Below are 16,619 nucleotides of genomic sequence, written 5' to 3'. Positions count from 1 at the left end.
CACCACTAGAACAGTGGTCAGGATTCTGTAGATTGTGTGTGCAAAATCCATCGTGGGCAACTGCAAGGAGGGTGTGGATGTGGGAGAGGGATGGGCAAATCAGGGGCAAAGCCCAGCACTTACACCCATGTGTACTAGAATACTACCAGTTACACGACTAACTGCTCATATTTAGGCACAAGCATTTCCACTAGTCATTGAATTAGAGTAGGTGCTCACACCTATACTGCATAACTGCAGACTTATGCTACTGTTCTATAAGCAATTCCAAATGGCTCATTATTAATAGATAATAATCTGACAACAGTTAACCTGAAATTCTTCAATATTATATAATTGTTGTTGTCAGGTCTAAACACAATGCTTCATTATTTTCAAAAAAATCGGATCTTCAGAGGTGACCTTCCACTTAAGCCAACGGCTTTGAATATATGGAAGGTGTTTCACCTTGTGTCTTCATCTATCTGTCATATTTGATTACTTATTTTTCTATTTTTATTATTTTACTTATAATAAATATGCATCAAAGTCCTTTAATCAACTCATATGTTATAACATTTGTATTACCACTTTCACATTACTTCAAAAAGTAGTACTTATTTTTAAATTATATTCCAAGGGGAAAAAAGTGCCCTTGACACGTGCTTCGCCTGAAGCTTTCTCAAGGCATCCCTACCCCCCCCCCCCCCCCCCCCCCACCGATATAGAATTTATGGTTAGCATGTAGCATCCTGGCACTTAACTTTAGGCATCTCATAAAGAATTACCCTCTATGAGTGTTAGGCTGGGCACTATGATCTTTGGCAAAGAAAAGTAGTAAAAAGGGGCAAAAAGGCTGCTGAAAAGGCACTTTTTCAGATTTTTGGTTACACATTTTTTTTTGTATTGCAGGTGAATGGGATATAAAAAAGTAAAAGGAGAAATCATGGATCTTTCACTTTTCTGTGGCCTCCCCCACTGTTGTTGTGGACTTGGACTTTAATACTCAAAACCTCTGATTTTCAAAGGCATTTAACTGGCTAGGATTGGCACCTGGCCGATTAAATGCCACATAACTGACTATCCAGTGATATTCAGTGGGACATGGCTGGTCACGTCCCGCTGAACATTGCTGGTTAGTGGCTAGCTGGCTATATTTTAAAATTTTTCCTTGGTTTTGTCTTCATAATTGGAGTACCATGATATTGCTGTGGCAAAGTTGTTCTTTAGGTTACAAAATTAGAAAAAAAAAATTATGGATCGGTTTGCATGATTTTCCATGGGAGGAAGAGCAAAAAAATCTGATAAATGTTCTTCCATACAGAATATAATGGAAGCTGCCCAGATTTCCTAAGCATAACTGCAGAGGAGTGTTCTGGGAAGCAAGTAACAGTTATGTAAGGATTGAGGGGTCCTTTTACTAAGGTGCACTGAAAAATGGCCTGCAGCAGTGTAGACGCGTGTTTTGGGTGCGCGCAGAATCATTTTTCAGCGCACCTGCAAAAAATGCCTTTTTAAAATTGTTGCCGAAAATGGACGTGCGGCAAAATGAAAATTGCCGCGCATCCATTTTGGGTCTGAGACCTTACCGCCAGCCATTGACCTAGTGGTAAAGTCTCACGCGGTAACCGGTTGGTAATGACCTATGCGCATTAAATGCCACTTGGCTTGCGCCCAATACGCACATCCAAAAATAAAAAAATTTTTTGGACACACGTATCGGATGCACACCAAAAATGAAACTACCGCAAGAGCCACGCAGGCTGTAACTCCATTTTGGCGCACATTGGGTGTGCGTAGACGCTTACGCGGCTTAGTAAAAGGGCCCCTGGGTGATCACTCTGTGGGGCTTATTTAGGGATCCAGGGGAGAGTATTGATGAAGCCTTCTGCAAGCTCTTTTTTCAAGCTGTGACAAATAGGTGTTTATCTGCCCCAAATAAACTTTTTTTTTCCAGCAAGTTCTGTTTGAGAAAATCCAAATATCTGATGCCATTTACTAAGGAAAGGACGGCAAGGGGAGAAGGCAGGTGGGAGAAGAAGGATGTGAGCAGATCCCTTATGGGACAAACTGGAAGTGAAAGGGTTAATTCCTTGGCTGCTGCACATTTCTGAACTGGCAGAATCTCAGTTTAGACCATCAGATGGCAGCAGAAGTATAAAGGGAGCAGCAGATCCTGTGAGGAGAACAGTCTGTGGTCTGGGTGCTGGGAGAAGAAAGAAGTTAGGGACTGCAGTCAGCTCTGAGCCATCAGCATGACTATAACCACACAACATCAGGGCAGGAGCAACCTCAACCAGCTGCCATGTCTGGCCAAGGTAAGTTCTCTGTGTATCCATCTCTCCAGCCTTATGAAGAGGTTGGCAGCTTGGATTCTGAGGAAGGCAGGGAAAGAGCAGCTCCTGTACCCTAAAGATGACACAAGTTCTTAGGATGAAAGGGTTCTTGCTACCTCAGTCTACAATTGTGAATTATAACTTTTAAAACCATTTCTGGACGTTGTTAAGAGAAGATGGAGTGGATAAACACTATCAGATGTGGGCATACAGCTGCCCAGGGTGTGCTTGTAAAAACCATCTGGTATACAAGGGCAGGTTTCTGTCTATAGTGAGAGAGGAGGGTGAGATATAGGGAGTGGAAGGAGAGGTGAGAGAGAGGGTAGGGGTGGAGTGCAAACTGTGGGAGCGAGACTAAGGGGAGATATAGGATAGAGTTGCTATTTAAAGGGCAGGAAAGGACTGTAGGATGGAGGTGGCATACAAGGGACACAAGGGAGTACAAGGAGATAGTGGGTGAGACTGATCTGGGGAGCATATAAGGAGAGAAAACATTTATTTATTAGGATTTGTTTACTGCCTTTTTCAAGAAATTCACCCAAGGAAGTATAACCCAGACATAAGCAATAAACAATTACAGTGGTAAAAATATTCAAATAACAGTACACGTGATAGCACAGTATACTACTTACAATGTCAACAAAATACACATTAAAACATCTTCACAGACAGCAAAGGGAACAAGCAGAGATGGAACATATGGACAGAAAGAATAGAGTAACAAGGGTTTAGATACATGATAAAGGTGACTACCTTGAGGAAAAATTGCGTTTGCAGTCAGAAAAGGTGCATGAAAATGATCTCAGCTAGGGTATGTGGGGTGGGTGAGACCTACTGCATTATAGGGTCCATTTACTAAGCAGGGCTAACATGTGGATAGCTTTCACCAAATAAGCACTACTGCAGGGGTAGTGTGGGTGCCCTGTGGTAGTTTCGAAGCTGGAGCGCACTGTTTCCCGCGGTAGAAAATATTTTTCTATTTTCTACCGTGGGGAGGGGTTGTTCCCGGCAGTAATCGGCAGCTCAGCCACATTGGCGCGTGCTGCCTGATTACCGCATGAGCAGCGCATCAGCCCTACCGTTAGGTCAATGGGTGGCGGTAAGGGCTCAGGCAGTAAATAGCCATGCGTTACTTTTAATTTTAGTGCTCGACCATTTACTGCCCCCATCTACAAAAAAACCTTTTCCCCAGCCGCGGTAAAAAATGGCCCAACACGTGCCAATTTCTTGCGTCCTCGCTACCGCAGGCCACTTTTTACCGCTTGCTGATATTAGTCCTTGTGTGTGTGTGACTAGCTACTTAGTTGTTGCTTCCATTAAAGGTTTGGGAGAAGAGCCAAGTCTTCACCTACTGAAGAAGAGATAGTCTCAACCTTTCTGGAAGTGCATTCCAGAGTGTGAGAGCTACTCCTGAGAGATATACAGTGGGGAATGTATGTAGGGGTGGGAAGGAATATGTGAGGGGTAGAGTGCAGGGGCAAATATAAGGAGGGAGGAGAGTTAGGTACGGTATGGGATAAGGCGTGTACAGTGGACAAGAGTGGGGGAGGTGGCTTTCCTTCCTCTGTCCACTCCACCGATTGTGCCCTTCAAGTTCTGCCTTCTTGCTCTGCCGCTTTCCTACTCTTCTGTTCTTGTTACTCCATCTTTCTTATGCGACTCAAAATGTTCTTATCTTCTAGCCCGCTCATGATGTTTCTGTCTCTCGGTTCTCACCCTTTCTTTACCTGTGCTGGGAGGCTGCATCAATCCTTTGCCTCTTTTAACTGGTCTCCCTGGCTTTGGTCCCAAGTCCCTCTTCATTCTGAGGATAAAGGAAGATGGAGTTGTATTTTGGACAGCGCCCCTTATACCCAAGTGACAGTGAGAAAGGGTGAGTCATATATTGGAGTACCTCCTCCAGTTGTATGCAGTAAAAGTGGGTGGGGCTGTGAATTGGGAGCACCCTTCCCTCAGAGATAGGCTATGAGAATGGGTGAGGCTGTGCATTCAGGGCTGGTGTTAGACATTCAGGGGCCAAGGCAGAAACCGAGGAGGGGGCCCAAAAGCTGGCCTTAAGTCTATGCCTCCTTTAGCTTGAGGAAGGTTTGGGGCCTCCCTATGGTATGAGGGCCCTGTGGGCTCTGTTCTCATCTGCAGATGCCTCAAACACTTATGATTTTATATTTAGATCTTTTTATTAAAGTATAAAAAGGAACAATATGCTATGCAACTTTTGTGTGTAAAATTACAAATAGGAAAAAAATAATAACAATGAGCAGCTATAATAACCCTCCCATCACTACCACCCTCTACCCTTCCAACCCCATCAACAGCTGACTTCTACTACTTCAAGGAAACCTAATCCACCCTGTTAAAATGTCCAGGAGTACAAAATACAACCCGTTCTGTATGCCGTACAGAGGGAAAACATGCCTTATGAAGCACTGTTATGATTTTTTAATCTGTGGATGAATAAGAAGTCATCAACAATCTCAGGATTCAGTCTAGCTCGCCAGTCTTCCACAGTCCCTCCTGCAATAGATGTCTTCTTAGAACAGGTGCTGGCAGCAGGATGTACAGGATCCCCCGTGCAAATTTTGCTAGATGTGGCCAGCATGTTTGCTTGTTTTTCCAAAAAATAAAAATATTGTCATCTGTATCAATCACACATAAATAACAGTCCAATTTATTAAGAGGCTTGAAAGTAGAAAGTGACTCAGGCCCTCATAGGCTCTGTCCACATCCCCACCCCACCCTGTGGGATCTGTCCCCGCCCCATCCCTGCAGGCTCTGTCCCCGACCCCATCCCCGCAGTTACTGCACATCCCCATCCCCATCCCTGTGTCATTCTCTACTCAGAAGGTCTTAACCAGCATTTCCCTCAGCTGTTCTGTCCCTGTTTGCTAGCAGGAGAAAGGACGCTTAATAGTGTACCAGCTTCCTCTGCAGTGCGGGGCCAGTTTCATAGTATGAGCCACAAAGTTATGGGATCTTGCAGCTCATGCTCCAAGATTGACTCTGCACTGGAGGAAACTGCACATTAAGGGCAGGATTCAGTAAATGATGCTCACAAACAGGCCCCAAAAAGCACACAGGCAAGCAGTCTGCAAGATCCAAAACAGCAGAAAAGAAAAGCAGACCCACTTGTTAAAATAAAGCTACATATATTCAACGTAGATATATAAAATCAGCATCTAACTTTCCTCTAACTGCCCAACATGGCCATGTGTCAAGCTGCAGCTGCTTGAGAAAGACAGCTCACTGCTTGGGAGAGTTATTCTTTGTATTACACTGCACCAACCAGACAGGGAAAACATTGGACTGTTCCTGCTGGTTTCATGTTAAGCCCCTGATGCAGCCCTTGAGAGGGTGAAACATGGCCATGTTGGGCTGTTAGAGGAAAGTTATATGCTGATTTTATGCATCTGCGTTGAATAAATTTTGTTTTATTTCACCATGTTGGTCTGTTTTCTTTTCTGCTCAAAAATAGGTGCCATGAAAAATCTGTGCCAAGCGCTAGTCTATACGGAGTGCTCTAAGCTGAGCGCCATTTATAGAATAGCAATTAGGACCAGATTCCATATAAGGCGCCTAAAAAATCCGCTCAGTAGACATTTCCGTCTAAGTGTATTCTATAAGCGGTGCCTAGATTTAGGTGTGGTATATAGAACATGCTTAGTTGATATCCCAGTGCCTACAACTACCTCCATTTATACCAATGAAAACATGGCGTAAATCCCTGCACGTAGATTTAAGCGCACTGGGCCATATTCTATAACTACGTGCGTACATTTGGGTACGCCCATGGAATGCCTATTTCCCTGCCCATAGCCATGCCCCTTTTGAACAGCGTGAATTAGAATTTAGGTGTGTAAATTCCAATTATTGTCAATTAGTGCTCATTATTGCTTGTTAAATGCTGTTATCAGTGCTTATTAGCTTGTTAGGCCAATTATGTTACACACGTTGTTATCGAATATGCCTGGATTTCAGCACAGATCTCTAGGCGCGCTATATAGAATCTAGCATTTAACGCGGATTCTTATACCCAACTTTGGGTGCAAGGACCAGGGATTCTGTAACACTGTACCTACATTTCTGGAAAGCCCCTCCAATGGCCACACCCCCCTTTGAGTTGCACATGAGAGACATTTTGGGTGCATAGCGTTATAGATTAGTGCAGTGGTTCCCAAACCCGGTTCAGGAGGCACCCCAGCCAGTCAGGTTTTCAGGATACTCATAATAAATATTCATGAGAGGGATCTGCATACACTGCCTCCACTGCATGCAAATCTATCTCATGAATATTCATTGTGGCTATCCTGAAAACCTGACTGACTGGGTTGTCTCCAGGATCAGGTTTGGGAACCATTGGATTAGTGTGTACACAGATGGGCACACATGCCCAAATTAGTGCCAATTAGCACCAATAATTGTTAACAGCTCGTTAACTAATTAATTTGCCTGCACATCTGCCCTGCGTTCCCAAATTTTGGTGACCTGTGTATAATCTGGAGTAAATGCCCTCCTCCTGTGAGCCATGGGGACAAGCCACTATGAGAAGCACTGTTGTAGGGCCTCCAAGAGGGCAGGAACCAGGAAGGAAGAGATTTCAAATACCTGACCATTACCTTTTACTGCTCCCAGAATCTTGGCAGTCTAGGCAACTGCCTAATTCACCTAATGGAAGCACTGGCCCTGCCGCTTTGGCCTCTGTGTTTTCTGAATCTATGCATTAGTGATAAGGAACAGCTGAGGGAACAGAGTGCAAATGCTCACCAGCTCTTGAACTTACCAGTACCCAACAGCACTGTGCTCCAACAAACTGAGTGGCTGATGCACTAAAGTCCCCGGAGACAAACAATCACTATTTCCACCTCGGTAAAAATTGCCAAGGTGGAAATAGCGAGCAATTCCCAAATGAAATCACATGCAAATGAGCTGCTTGCAAAAACAGCGACTGTGCCGGCATTACCGCATGGCTTAGTAAACTGGAGGGGGGGGGGGGGAAGGGGGGGTAAGATTTAATAAGTGCTGAGAAATATCCATTATTGTATACAAATACAATACAATACAATAAAATTTATATTCCGCTATCTACCCACAAAGGATCAATGCAGATTACAATCTAATTAAAAATAAGCTAGGCCATCACTAGACATTTAGACTTTACATGAACTAGACAAATCTGAATGCTTACACTTGACTGATACCGTCACTACCAGTGAAAAGCACGCAATCCACGCAGTACCACTTTATTTTTCATACCGGAAATGAACTTGCTATATAGTTAATTTAACTTATTGTTATTACTCACTCTATCATTCAGGAACTTCAATGTAACACCACTTTGTACTCGACTTCCCCACTTATAAACCTTAATGCAATACTATTTGTAATTTCTATCTGGAAATGGCAATCGCCATTACGGCATAATGTAAGCCACATTGAGCCTGCAAATTGGTGGGAAAATGTGGGATACAAATGCAACAAATAATAATAATAGGAAAAAATACAAAATAACCCCAATATTGTATTAACCCAAACTGTACCATATTATTGCCTTACTCGGAGAACTAAATCAAATAAGAAGAAAATAAATGAGCCTTCACCAATCTATGAAATCTAAAATAAGATGTTACCTCTCGTAGTTCCAGAGGAAGAGAATTCCAACATTATACTGCACAATATACCAAACTAAAAAATTATGAAAAGATTTATATCTCATACTTTTAACGGATGGAAATTGCAACAAACAACGATCATTTGATCTTAGTGAACGACCTGATCTTCCCACCATAAATATCTCAACTAAGCAATTTGGAAACATATATTATTTATAATGATTAAAAAAAACACTGAAATTTGTGTTGCCTAATGGGTGTGGCAGACAGCAGTGAAAGAGTTAAACCAGGAGAAAAAAAACTCTATGGTGTCCCCTTCCCTTGGAGTCCTAAGCAAAGGTTTATTATGCTTAATGTTTAATCCAGGGCTGCTGGCCTCCCTGTGCTCAATGAAATTTGGGTTTCAACTAGGGGTGGGCATTCTAGTTCACTATTAAATTTGATTAATTTTTTAAATTATAACTAGGATTACATTTTTTAATCCTGATCAAAAATGTTAACTCTCCTCTGTTGTCCAGCATTGCTTTCTCTCCCCTGCCTATCCTATTTCACCTTGGCATAAGGTAGCAGAGGGAAGGCATGGAGGTCAGTTGCAAGTAGCATGTGGGAATCACTGCCAGAGACCCTATGTAGAGCCAGATAAATGTTAAAATGCATGTGGGCGGGGGGGGGGGGGGGGAAGAGATGCTGAATCTGTGTGCTGGGGGGGGGGAAGCAGTAGCAGGAGAGGAGAGAAATGGGTGTCTGTGTATCAGGATAACAGGTTTAGCAGCGGAAGGTGAGACAGGGGAAGAATGCAGCAGAAGAGGAGAAAGGTAGGTACCTGTATGGGGGTGGGAGGGGGTGGGTGGGAATGTGCTGTAGGAAAGAAGTCTGTGTGAATGCAACTTTTCATTATATTCAGAGGATTTAAAAATTTTTCCAGTTTGTACAGTGGAAACTTACTGGTAAAAAGCCATCCAACCCAGAGGTGCAATTAATTGTATGATCAGAAGTTTTAATAACATAATTAATTTTGATTAAAATTTGTCATCATTGCTCACCCCTAGTTTCAACCATAGTCACTCCATACAAGTTAGCACAAGACTCTATGCACCCTGTGTCTTCTTGGAATTACAGTGAGACCTTGCCACTAGCATCTGAGCTACATGTCCACTGCTTTTCTTTGGTAGCAGAAACTGTCCAATCAATGCATTACCCTCTTCCATTGCCTATCTATGGAAGAGGACATTCCAAAACACAGCCCCAACCTCTCTGTTTTAAAAGAAGGGGTGTTCTCCCCCCTTCGTAGAAACCAATTCCCTATATCTAAGAATATTTTTCTTTCATTTATTCTTTCATTCTCTTCTTTCTCTCTGTTCTTTGACCATTGTATGAGGAACACTCGTTTTCCTTCTTTTTCTCTTCTTTATATAATTAATCTAATTACTTATAATTATCAGAGGTACTGATGTTAGATTTTGTAAGTCTTGTTATAACTTTACAACTGATATCTGATGCTATGCTGGTGGGTGAGTAATTAAAGACTTTTATTGCTCTCTAATTCCTGTTGAATTTTTTGCCTGTAAAATTTTGTAAGATGTTTAGAGAATAGCAAACCAAATTTGCAGCCTAGTACATCTCCCTTTGTTTTTCTCTGGGAGGGGGGAGTGTAATGCTTCAATATATAGCTCCCACCTCTACCACTGCCTCTTTCTGTGTGGTGGAGGAGGGTAGCAAAACACTACAGTACATGGGCCCACCTATGGGAAGGGGAACTCCAATATAAAGCTCAATCTCTCTTACTGCCTGCATGTAGAGAATGACATGGGGACAAAGTGTGTCCCCATACCTGCGAGTTCTGTTTCAGTCCCCACTCTGTCCCCACAGGTTCTGTCTCCGTCCCCGTCCCCACCCTGTGGGTCCTGTCTCTGTCCCCGCCCTGTCCCCTCAGGTTCTGTCCTCCTCCCCACCCCATCCCCGTGGGCTCTGTCCTCATCTGCAGAAGCCTCAAACATTTATGATTTTATATTTAAATCTTTTTATTACAATAGAAAACAATAATAAAAACGAGCAACTTGTCTTCTTAGAAGCTGTGCTAGTAGCAGGAATGTACAGGATCCCCCATGCATATTTAGCTAGTTGTGGCCAGCATGTTTGCTTATGTCGTCTGTATCACTCAAACATAAAGAACAGTCCAGTTCATTAACTGGCTTCAAAGTAGAAAATGACATGGGGACAAAATCTGTCCCCATCCCCGCCCTGTCCCCAACCCATCCCCATGGGCTCTTTCCCCGTCCCCATCCCTGCGGTTACCGCAGGTCCCATCCCTGTGTCATTCTCTAGTTGAAGGGCATTCCAATATTTAGCATCAGGGGTCCTGCTTTAACTTCTTCTTAGATGTTTTCCATCTCTCTACTCTTCTATCTCCCCACAGATCTGTGCTGCCTGTTTTGCTGCTATATGCAAATGACGACTGCCCCTCTCCAGAGATGAGCTTGTTATTTTTATAAAGTATTGGCTTCAAAAGTAGTGAAGTAAAAGTAGAAAGTCTTATAAAAAAAATACTCAAAAGCAATACAGTACAGTTCTTAAAACTACTTTTTTACTACAAAGTAAAAAGTATTCTTAACAAGCTGGACCACAGAATCTATTATATTTACAAGCCAACTTCCAGGGGGGTCACACAAGGTCCTTCCTAGAAAAAAACCAACAGCCTGAACACTGTAGTGGGTAGGAGAATATCAGTGGTGTTCCTAGGGGAGCTGAAACCCGGGGCGGATCGCCGATGCGCCCCGCCCCTCCATGCAGCGCAACCCCCCCCCGGCGAAAGGACACCCCCCCAGTGAAAGAACCCCCTCCCCCCTGGGTGCACGCCGCTGGGGGGGGGGGTGCCGCGCACCGGTCAGCGTCGTTCGTTTCCATGCTCCCTCTGCCCCGGAACAGGTTACTTCCTGTTCCGGGGCAGAGGGAGCATGGAAACGAATGACACTGACTGGCACGCGGCACCCCCCCCCAGCGGCGTGCACCCGGGGCAGACCGCTCCCACCGCCCCCCCCCCCTTGGTATGCCACTGGAGATTATTAATACACCTATTGGGAAACAAAACGAGCTGGATTAGTACAGATCAGTCCTACACAGAGACTTGATGCTAACAGAATACCTAGTTTTTTTCACACATGAATAAAGATAGCCCCTCATGAAGTCTAGAATAAGTACCCACAAACTAAAAATAAAAATATGTAGACAAAAATTAAACTAAACCCTCAATAAGCTATATTCTGCATTCAGTGCAAAACCAAAGAAATAGAAACAGTGACATGTCCCTTTGTACCATGCAAAATATAAAGAGGGCAGATGTAATTAAAAAAAAAAAACTTTACATATTTCAATTGCAACATTTAAAAAACTAGCCCCCCTGTTTACTAAGCTGCACTAGTGGCTGCCATGTGGCAATGCCAAACACAGCCCATTCAAAGCAAATGGGCTGTGTCAGCATTAGCGCATGGCTCGGCTGTGCTAGCGTGGCTTAGTAAACAGGGGGGTAAGATTGTTTCCATGGGAAAAAGAAGCTTAGGGGCCCTTTTACTAAGCCGGTTGGTGCCTACATGTGCACAATGCATGTCAATTTGGAACTACCACCCGGCTACCGTAATTTTATTTTTAAACGTGTCCGCTACTCGCGCCGGAAAATATGTTATTTTCCAGCACACCACGCTAACCAGATGTAATTGGCATTGTACGCATGTAGATGATTATGGTCCAGTTAATGCGTCAGACCTTACCGCTAACTGAATGGGTGGCGGTAAGGTCTCAGGCCCCAAACAGACGCGCGCCTATTTTTATTTTACTGCACGTCCATTTCTAACAAAAAAAAGAGGCATTTTTTTACAGGCGTGATGAAAAATGGATCTGCACATGCCCAAAACATGCACCTACACTAGCGCAGGTCATCTTTCAGTGCACCTTAGTAAAAGGACCCCTTAGTAAATCGGACAGGAGGCTTCCTTTCTGAAGCATACTGTCAGTAGCATGCCAATACTACTACTACTACTACTAACTAGCATTTCTAAAGCGCTACTAGGGTTACGCAGCGCTGTACAATTTAAACATAGAAGGACAGTCCCTGCTCAAAGAGCTTACAATCTAAAAGACAATGACCCCTGATAGCTGTGCACAGCTGCCTCTTTGTTTCATGGAGGGGAGTAGTGGCCTAGTGGTTAAAGCACCAGTCTTGTAATCCAGAGGTGGCTGGTTCAAATCCCACTGCTGCTCCCTATGATCTTGGGCAAGTTACTTAACCTTCCATTGCCTCAGGTACAAACTTAGAGTGTGCACCTTGAGGGAAAAGTCCATTGAACATTATTAAGGTTTTTTTTTTTTTTTTTTGGGGGGGGGGGGGGGTTGCTGGGTCCTTGAAGCCTGGATTGGCCACTGTCGGAGACAGGATGCTGGGCTTGATGGACCCTTGGTCTTTTCCTGGTATGGCGGTGCTTATGTACCCTCCTGGGACAGAGAAATATCCAGAGTACCTGAATGTAACTCACCTTGAGCTACTACTGAAAAAGGTGTGAGCAAAATCTGAATAAATAAATAACTGCAGCAGTGGGGTCTCTCTCTGTCTTCCCCCTTCCTTTCTCAGAAATAATATTGCTTGAACTGGATCCTTAAAGCCTGTTACCTTACCATTTGGAAGAGAGAGTGAGAAAGGCTTGCCTCTTGCTCCTCTTGAGATCACTAATATGGAAATATGGAGAGTGGTGGCTAGGGTAGAAGCCATGATAATTAGCTATTTATTCATCTCAGTCATGTCAATGTACTTGGGAAGACCTCTGGGGAACTGGGTTTGATTCCCACTACAGCTCTTTGTGACTGTGGGTGTCACTTAACCCTCCATTGCCCCAGGAACAAAATAAGTACCTGTATATATGTAAACTGCTTTGAATGTAGTTGCAAAATACCACAAAAAGGCGGTATATCAAGTCCCATTTCCCCTTCCCTTTCCCTAATTACTCTGTTAAAATCTCTATTTTACAGGAAGAGGAGACCAGGTGTGTGGAAGACATTTGTGAACAGTGGGCTAAGTCAGAAGATCTAAATAAGCAGAGTAAAACTTTAATTAAGGATAATCGTCTGATGGAAAATAAAAAAAGAGAGCATGGTATAATAATTTACGTGTTCTTAATTGCCCTGTTTTTCAACATTTCTTCAGCAGAAATCAGTTTGCAAAGATATTTCATTGATGTTTTGCATATGAATCCAGTCTCCTTGCTGACTTTTTTCAGACCTTTTTACTAGTATGTACCTAAATCAGCACAACATATGGAGGAAGCAGGAAGTTTGGATCAGTTGCTCATCGATGAGTAGTTTTACTTTTTTTTTGAGACATTCACTGAAGAAGCTATCACTAGGGCTACATTGGTGGCCACTTTTATATTAGCTTCAAAAAGAAATGCGATACTTCAGCCTTTATTTTAAGAATAGAATGTCTCTGTTTTATAAGTGGCATTATCAAAGTGTTCCCAAATGTTTGTTAGGAGATTGAGAAGAAATTTCTTTGCGATCTAGGGCTTTGGTTGTTGGGATGGGGAAAGGATTCTTACAACTTTTATGAACCCCCTCAGTTTTAAAGAGGAAACCTTCTGTCTCGGACCCACCATAGGCCCCTCTCTGGGTTTACTTTACAGCTCTGGTGGTCCAATGGTGAGCTAGGGCAGGAGCAATCCTGCTATGCTCCTTCCCATGTGGTCTCTGTATTGAAAATAGCTGCTACAAGTTTAAGCAGCAGTCTCGTGAGATTGAGGGCAATGATGGAAAAGGGTTGTGAAAATAGCTAAAAAAACAAGATGGCGGGGGAAATTGATATATAGGAATTTTAATGCTTGCATTCATTAGTTTTGACAGTTGATTTGGGACTAGCATTTGGCATCTTTTTTTAATGTAGAGTACATACAACTGGTCTGATTGTCCATTAAGACAGGAAAGGGAGGTTGCTATTCAGAGGATTAATGAAAGCTTGCAATCAGAGGCGTAGCTATGACTGAGCAAGCCCAGCAAAATGCCCATGGAAATCCAATGATAGGGGCCACCTGCTGTTGCACCCTTCCCCTCGCCTATCCTGGCATCTCTCTCCCCCTGCAAGTGGGAGTGAGACAAACAGACCCCACCTCTCTCTCCCTGCAGCAGCATAAACAAACTGCCTACCATCACCACCAGGGCCTTTTCACTGCTGCATCCCACCCACAGGAAGTGACATCAGAGAGGTGGGATGCGGCAGTGGAAAGGCCCTGGTGGTGATGGTAGGCAGTTTGTTTATGCTGCTGCCTTTGCTGGCAGGATGCCATGGGTCTTGCATACTGTGGGGGGAGAAGGGGGGTTGGAGAGATGCCAGAATCCACAGGGGGTGGAGAGGGACGATATTGGACCTGTGGGGAGAGAGAGGTGGGGTCAGAGATATGCGGGGCTGAAGGAAGAGAGGGACACCAGATCTTTGGGGGGGTGGAGGGGTGTCGAGGCAGAGGGAAGAGAGAGAGATATGGGGAAGAAAAGGTGAGAGATGATGCTGGACTCAAGGGGGTAGAGTGGAGGGAAGAAAGAGAGAGAGAGAGGAGAGACCAGAAAGGGAAGGCAGGGATGGATGGATGCTGGACCCCAGAGTAAGTAGAAAAAAAGAGAGAAAGTGAGAGAGACCGATCTGACCCTGAGGGAGAAAGAGGGAGACAGTGATGCCAGACTGTGGAGGAGGAGTAGGTGGTAAGAGAGATAGGCCCAGGGTGGGAGGTGTGAAAGAAGGGGAAGAGACAGGAGACATGCTGGGAGGGAAAGGAACACAGAAAAGAGATCCTGGACACGGGGAGGGATGGGGGTCACTGAGAGGGCAGCTGCTGAACATAGGTGAGGATAGGGATACAGAAGAAAGATGGTAGTGGACCCTATGGAACTTTGGAAGGCTAAGTGCTTTGAACATATGCCTCATTGAGAGAGAAGAAATGTCAAAAGGACAGGACATCCAGGAAATAGATTTAAGAAAAAACTGAGAAAAGAGAGACAACAAAGGTAGAAAAAAGTATTTTTTTCTGAATTTATTAATTGTAATATGTCAGCTTTGGGAAATGTGCATCTCTGATATCTTTTACTATTATTATTTATTGTATTTGTACCCCACATTTTCCCACCTTTTTGCAGGCTCAATGTGGCTTACAGAGTATAGATATGAGAACGTCATTACATGTTTTACAAAAATAGTTGATCATAAGCTGAAGTGAAAGAGGATTAAGATGGAAAGGTGTTAGGTAAGGTCATGAGAGAGGTGATCTTTGGTGTATTTGGGTGGTTTAGGAATGATTTGTTTCATTGAGGATGACTTTTGTAGGCTCTGTTGAACAGATGTGTTTTCAGAGCTTTGCGAAAGCTGGTTAGATTGGTCAAGGTTTTCAGGGCCATGGGTAATGCGTTCCAAGACTGTGTGCTTTTGTACTCAAAGGTGGTAGCATAGGCCTGTTTGTATTTCATTCCTTTACAGCTGGGGAAGTTCAAATTGAGGAATTTGTGGGCTGATCTTACGGCATTCCTGGGTGGTAAGTCCACTAGGTTTAACATATAGAGTGGGGCATCTGCGTGAATGATTTTGTGTACAGTCGTGCAGATTTTGAACTCAATTCGTTCCTTGAGCGGGAGCCAGTGCAGTTTCTCTCTTAGGGGTTTCGCGTTTTCGTATTTAGGTGTTCCAATAATGAGTCTGGCTGCGGTGTTCTGGGCTGTTTGGAGCTTTTTGATGGTCTGTTCTTTACAGCCTGCGTACAGAGCGTTACAGTAGTCCAAGTGGCTTATCACCAATGACTGTACTAGGGTGCGGAAGATGTTTCTCGGGAAAAAAGGTTTTATTCTTTTGAGTTTTCACATCGATTGGAACATTTTTTTTGTTGTATTCTTCGCATGGGTATCAAGCGTGAGGTTTCGATCAATGGTGACTCCCAGGATTTACAGAAAACTATGTTAGGTTTTCTATATATGGCTAAAATGTGTTTGATTTTTGCAGGGTTTGTATTCTGGAGCTCTGAAGGCATTCTTCTCTCTTCCCCTCCACCCAGTCCCCACTACCTTGGGAGAGATAGTGTTATAGGGGGCCTATCTTAATTTTTCCACCTGGAGCCCATTCAGTTCTTTTCTATGGAATTATCTGCCCGAATCTCTAAGGGGCCCTGCGGTAAGGCCATTTTTGCTGCGGTAAAAACGCGTTAGGGTATACTGTAGCTTTTTAAAGGGGGTGGGTCTGGAGGTGCAGAGTGGGCATGTCCTATGCTAATTGGTTAGTGCAGCTACATTACCATGTGCTAACCGATTAGCGCATGCTTCACGCGTGAGCCCTTAACAACTACAGAATGGGTGGTGGTAGGGGCTCAGATGCTAATGGCCAAGTGATAATGGGAAAATTAGCACATGGCCATTATTATGAAAAATAGAAAAATCAGCCATTTTACCCCAGTGATGAAAATGGCTTTAGATTGTCCTTACGTGGGTTATTCCTGCACGCTAAGGCCATTTTTACCACTGTTTGGTAAGACAGCCCCTAAGTGATTAGAGCAGGGGTGTAGCCAGATAGCCAATTTTGGGTGGGCCTAAGCCCAAGGTGGGTGGGCATGGAATTTGCTCCCCCCTTCCCCCCCCGGTCCCCCTCTGGTTTGCTCCCCTCTCCACCCCTCTCTACCTCTCTACCCAC

General features: G+C 43.9%; 1 protein-coding gene across 1 annotated transcript in view; it reads left to right on the top strand.

Moving 5' to 3' along the window:
* The first annotated feature begins 2,190 nt into the window (after positions 1-2,190).
* The window catches only part of RGS11 (regulator of G protein signaling 11), a 167,236-nt gene continuing 152,807 nt past the window's right edge, over positions 2,191-16,619 (top strand). The window contains exon 1 of the mRNA XM_030212787.1: positions 2,191-2,297. Coding sequence (XP_030068647.1) covers positions 2,235-2,297 — 63 coding nt within the window. The 5' untranslated portion in view covers positions 2,191-2,234. The remainder of the gene's footprint in view (positions 2,298-16,619) is intronic.

The sequence above is a fragment of the Microcaecilia unicolor genome, chromosome 8 (assembly GCF_901765095.1).
Source record: "Microcaecilia unicolor chromosome 8, aMicUni1.1, whole genome shotgun sequence".
Classification (NCBI taxonomy): Eukaryota; Metazoa; Chordata; class Amphibia; order Gymnophiona; family Siphonopidae; genus Microcaecilia; species Microcaecilia unicolor.
The sequence above is the reverse complement of the archived record's forward strand: the minus strand, read 5'-3'. Positions and strand labels throughout refer to the sequence as shown.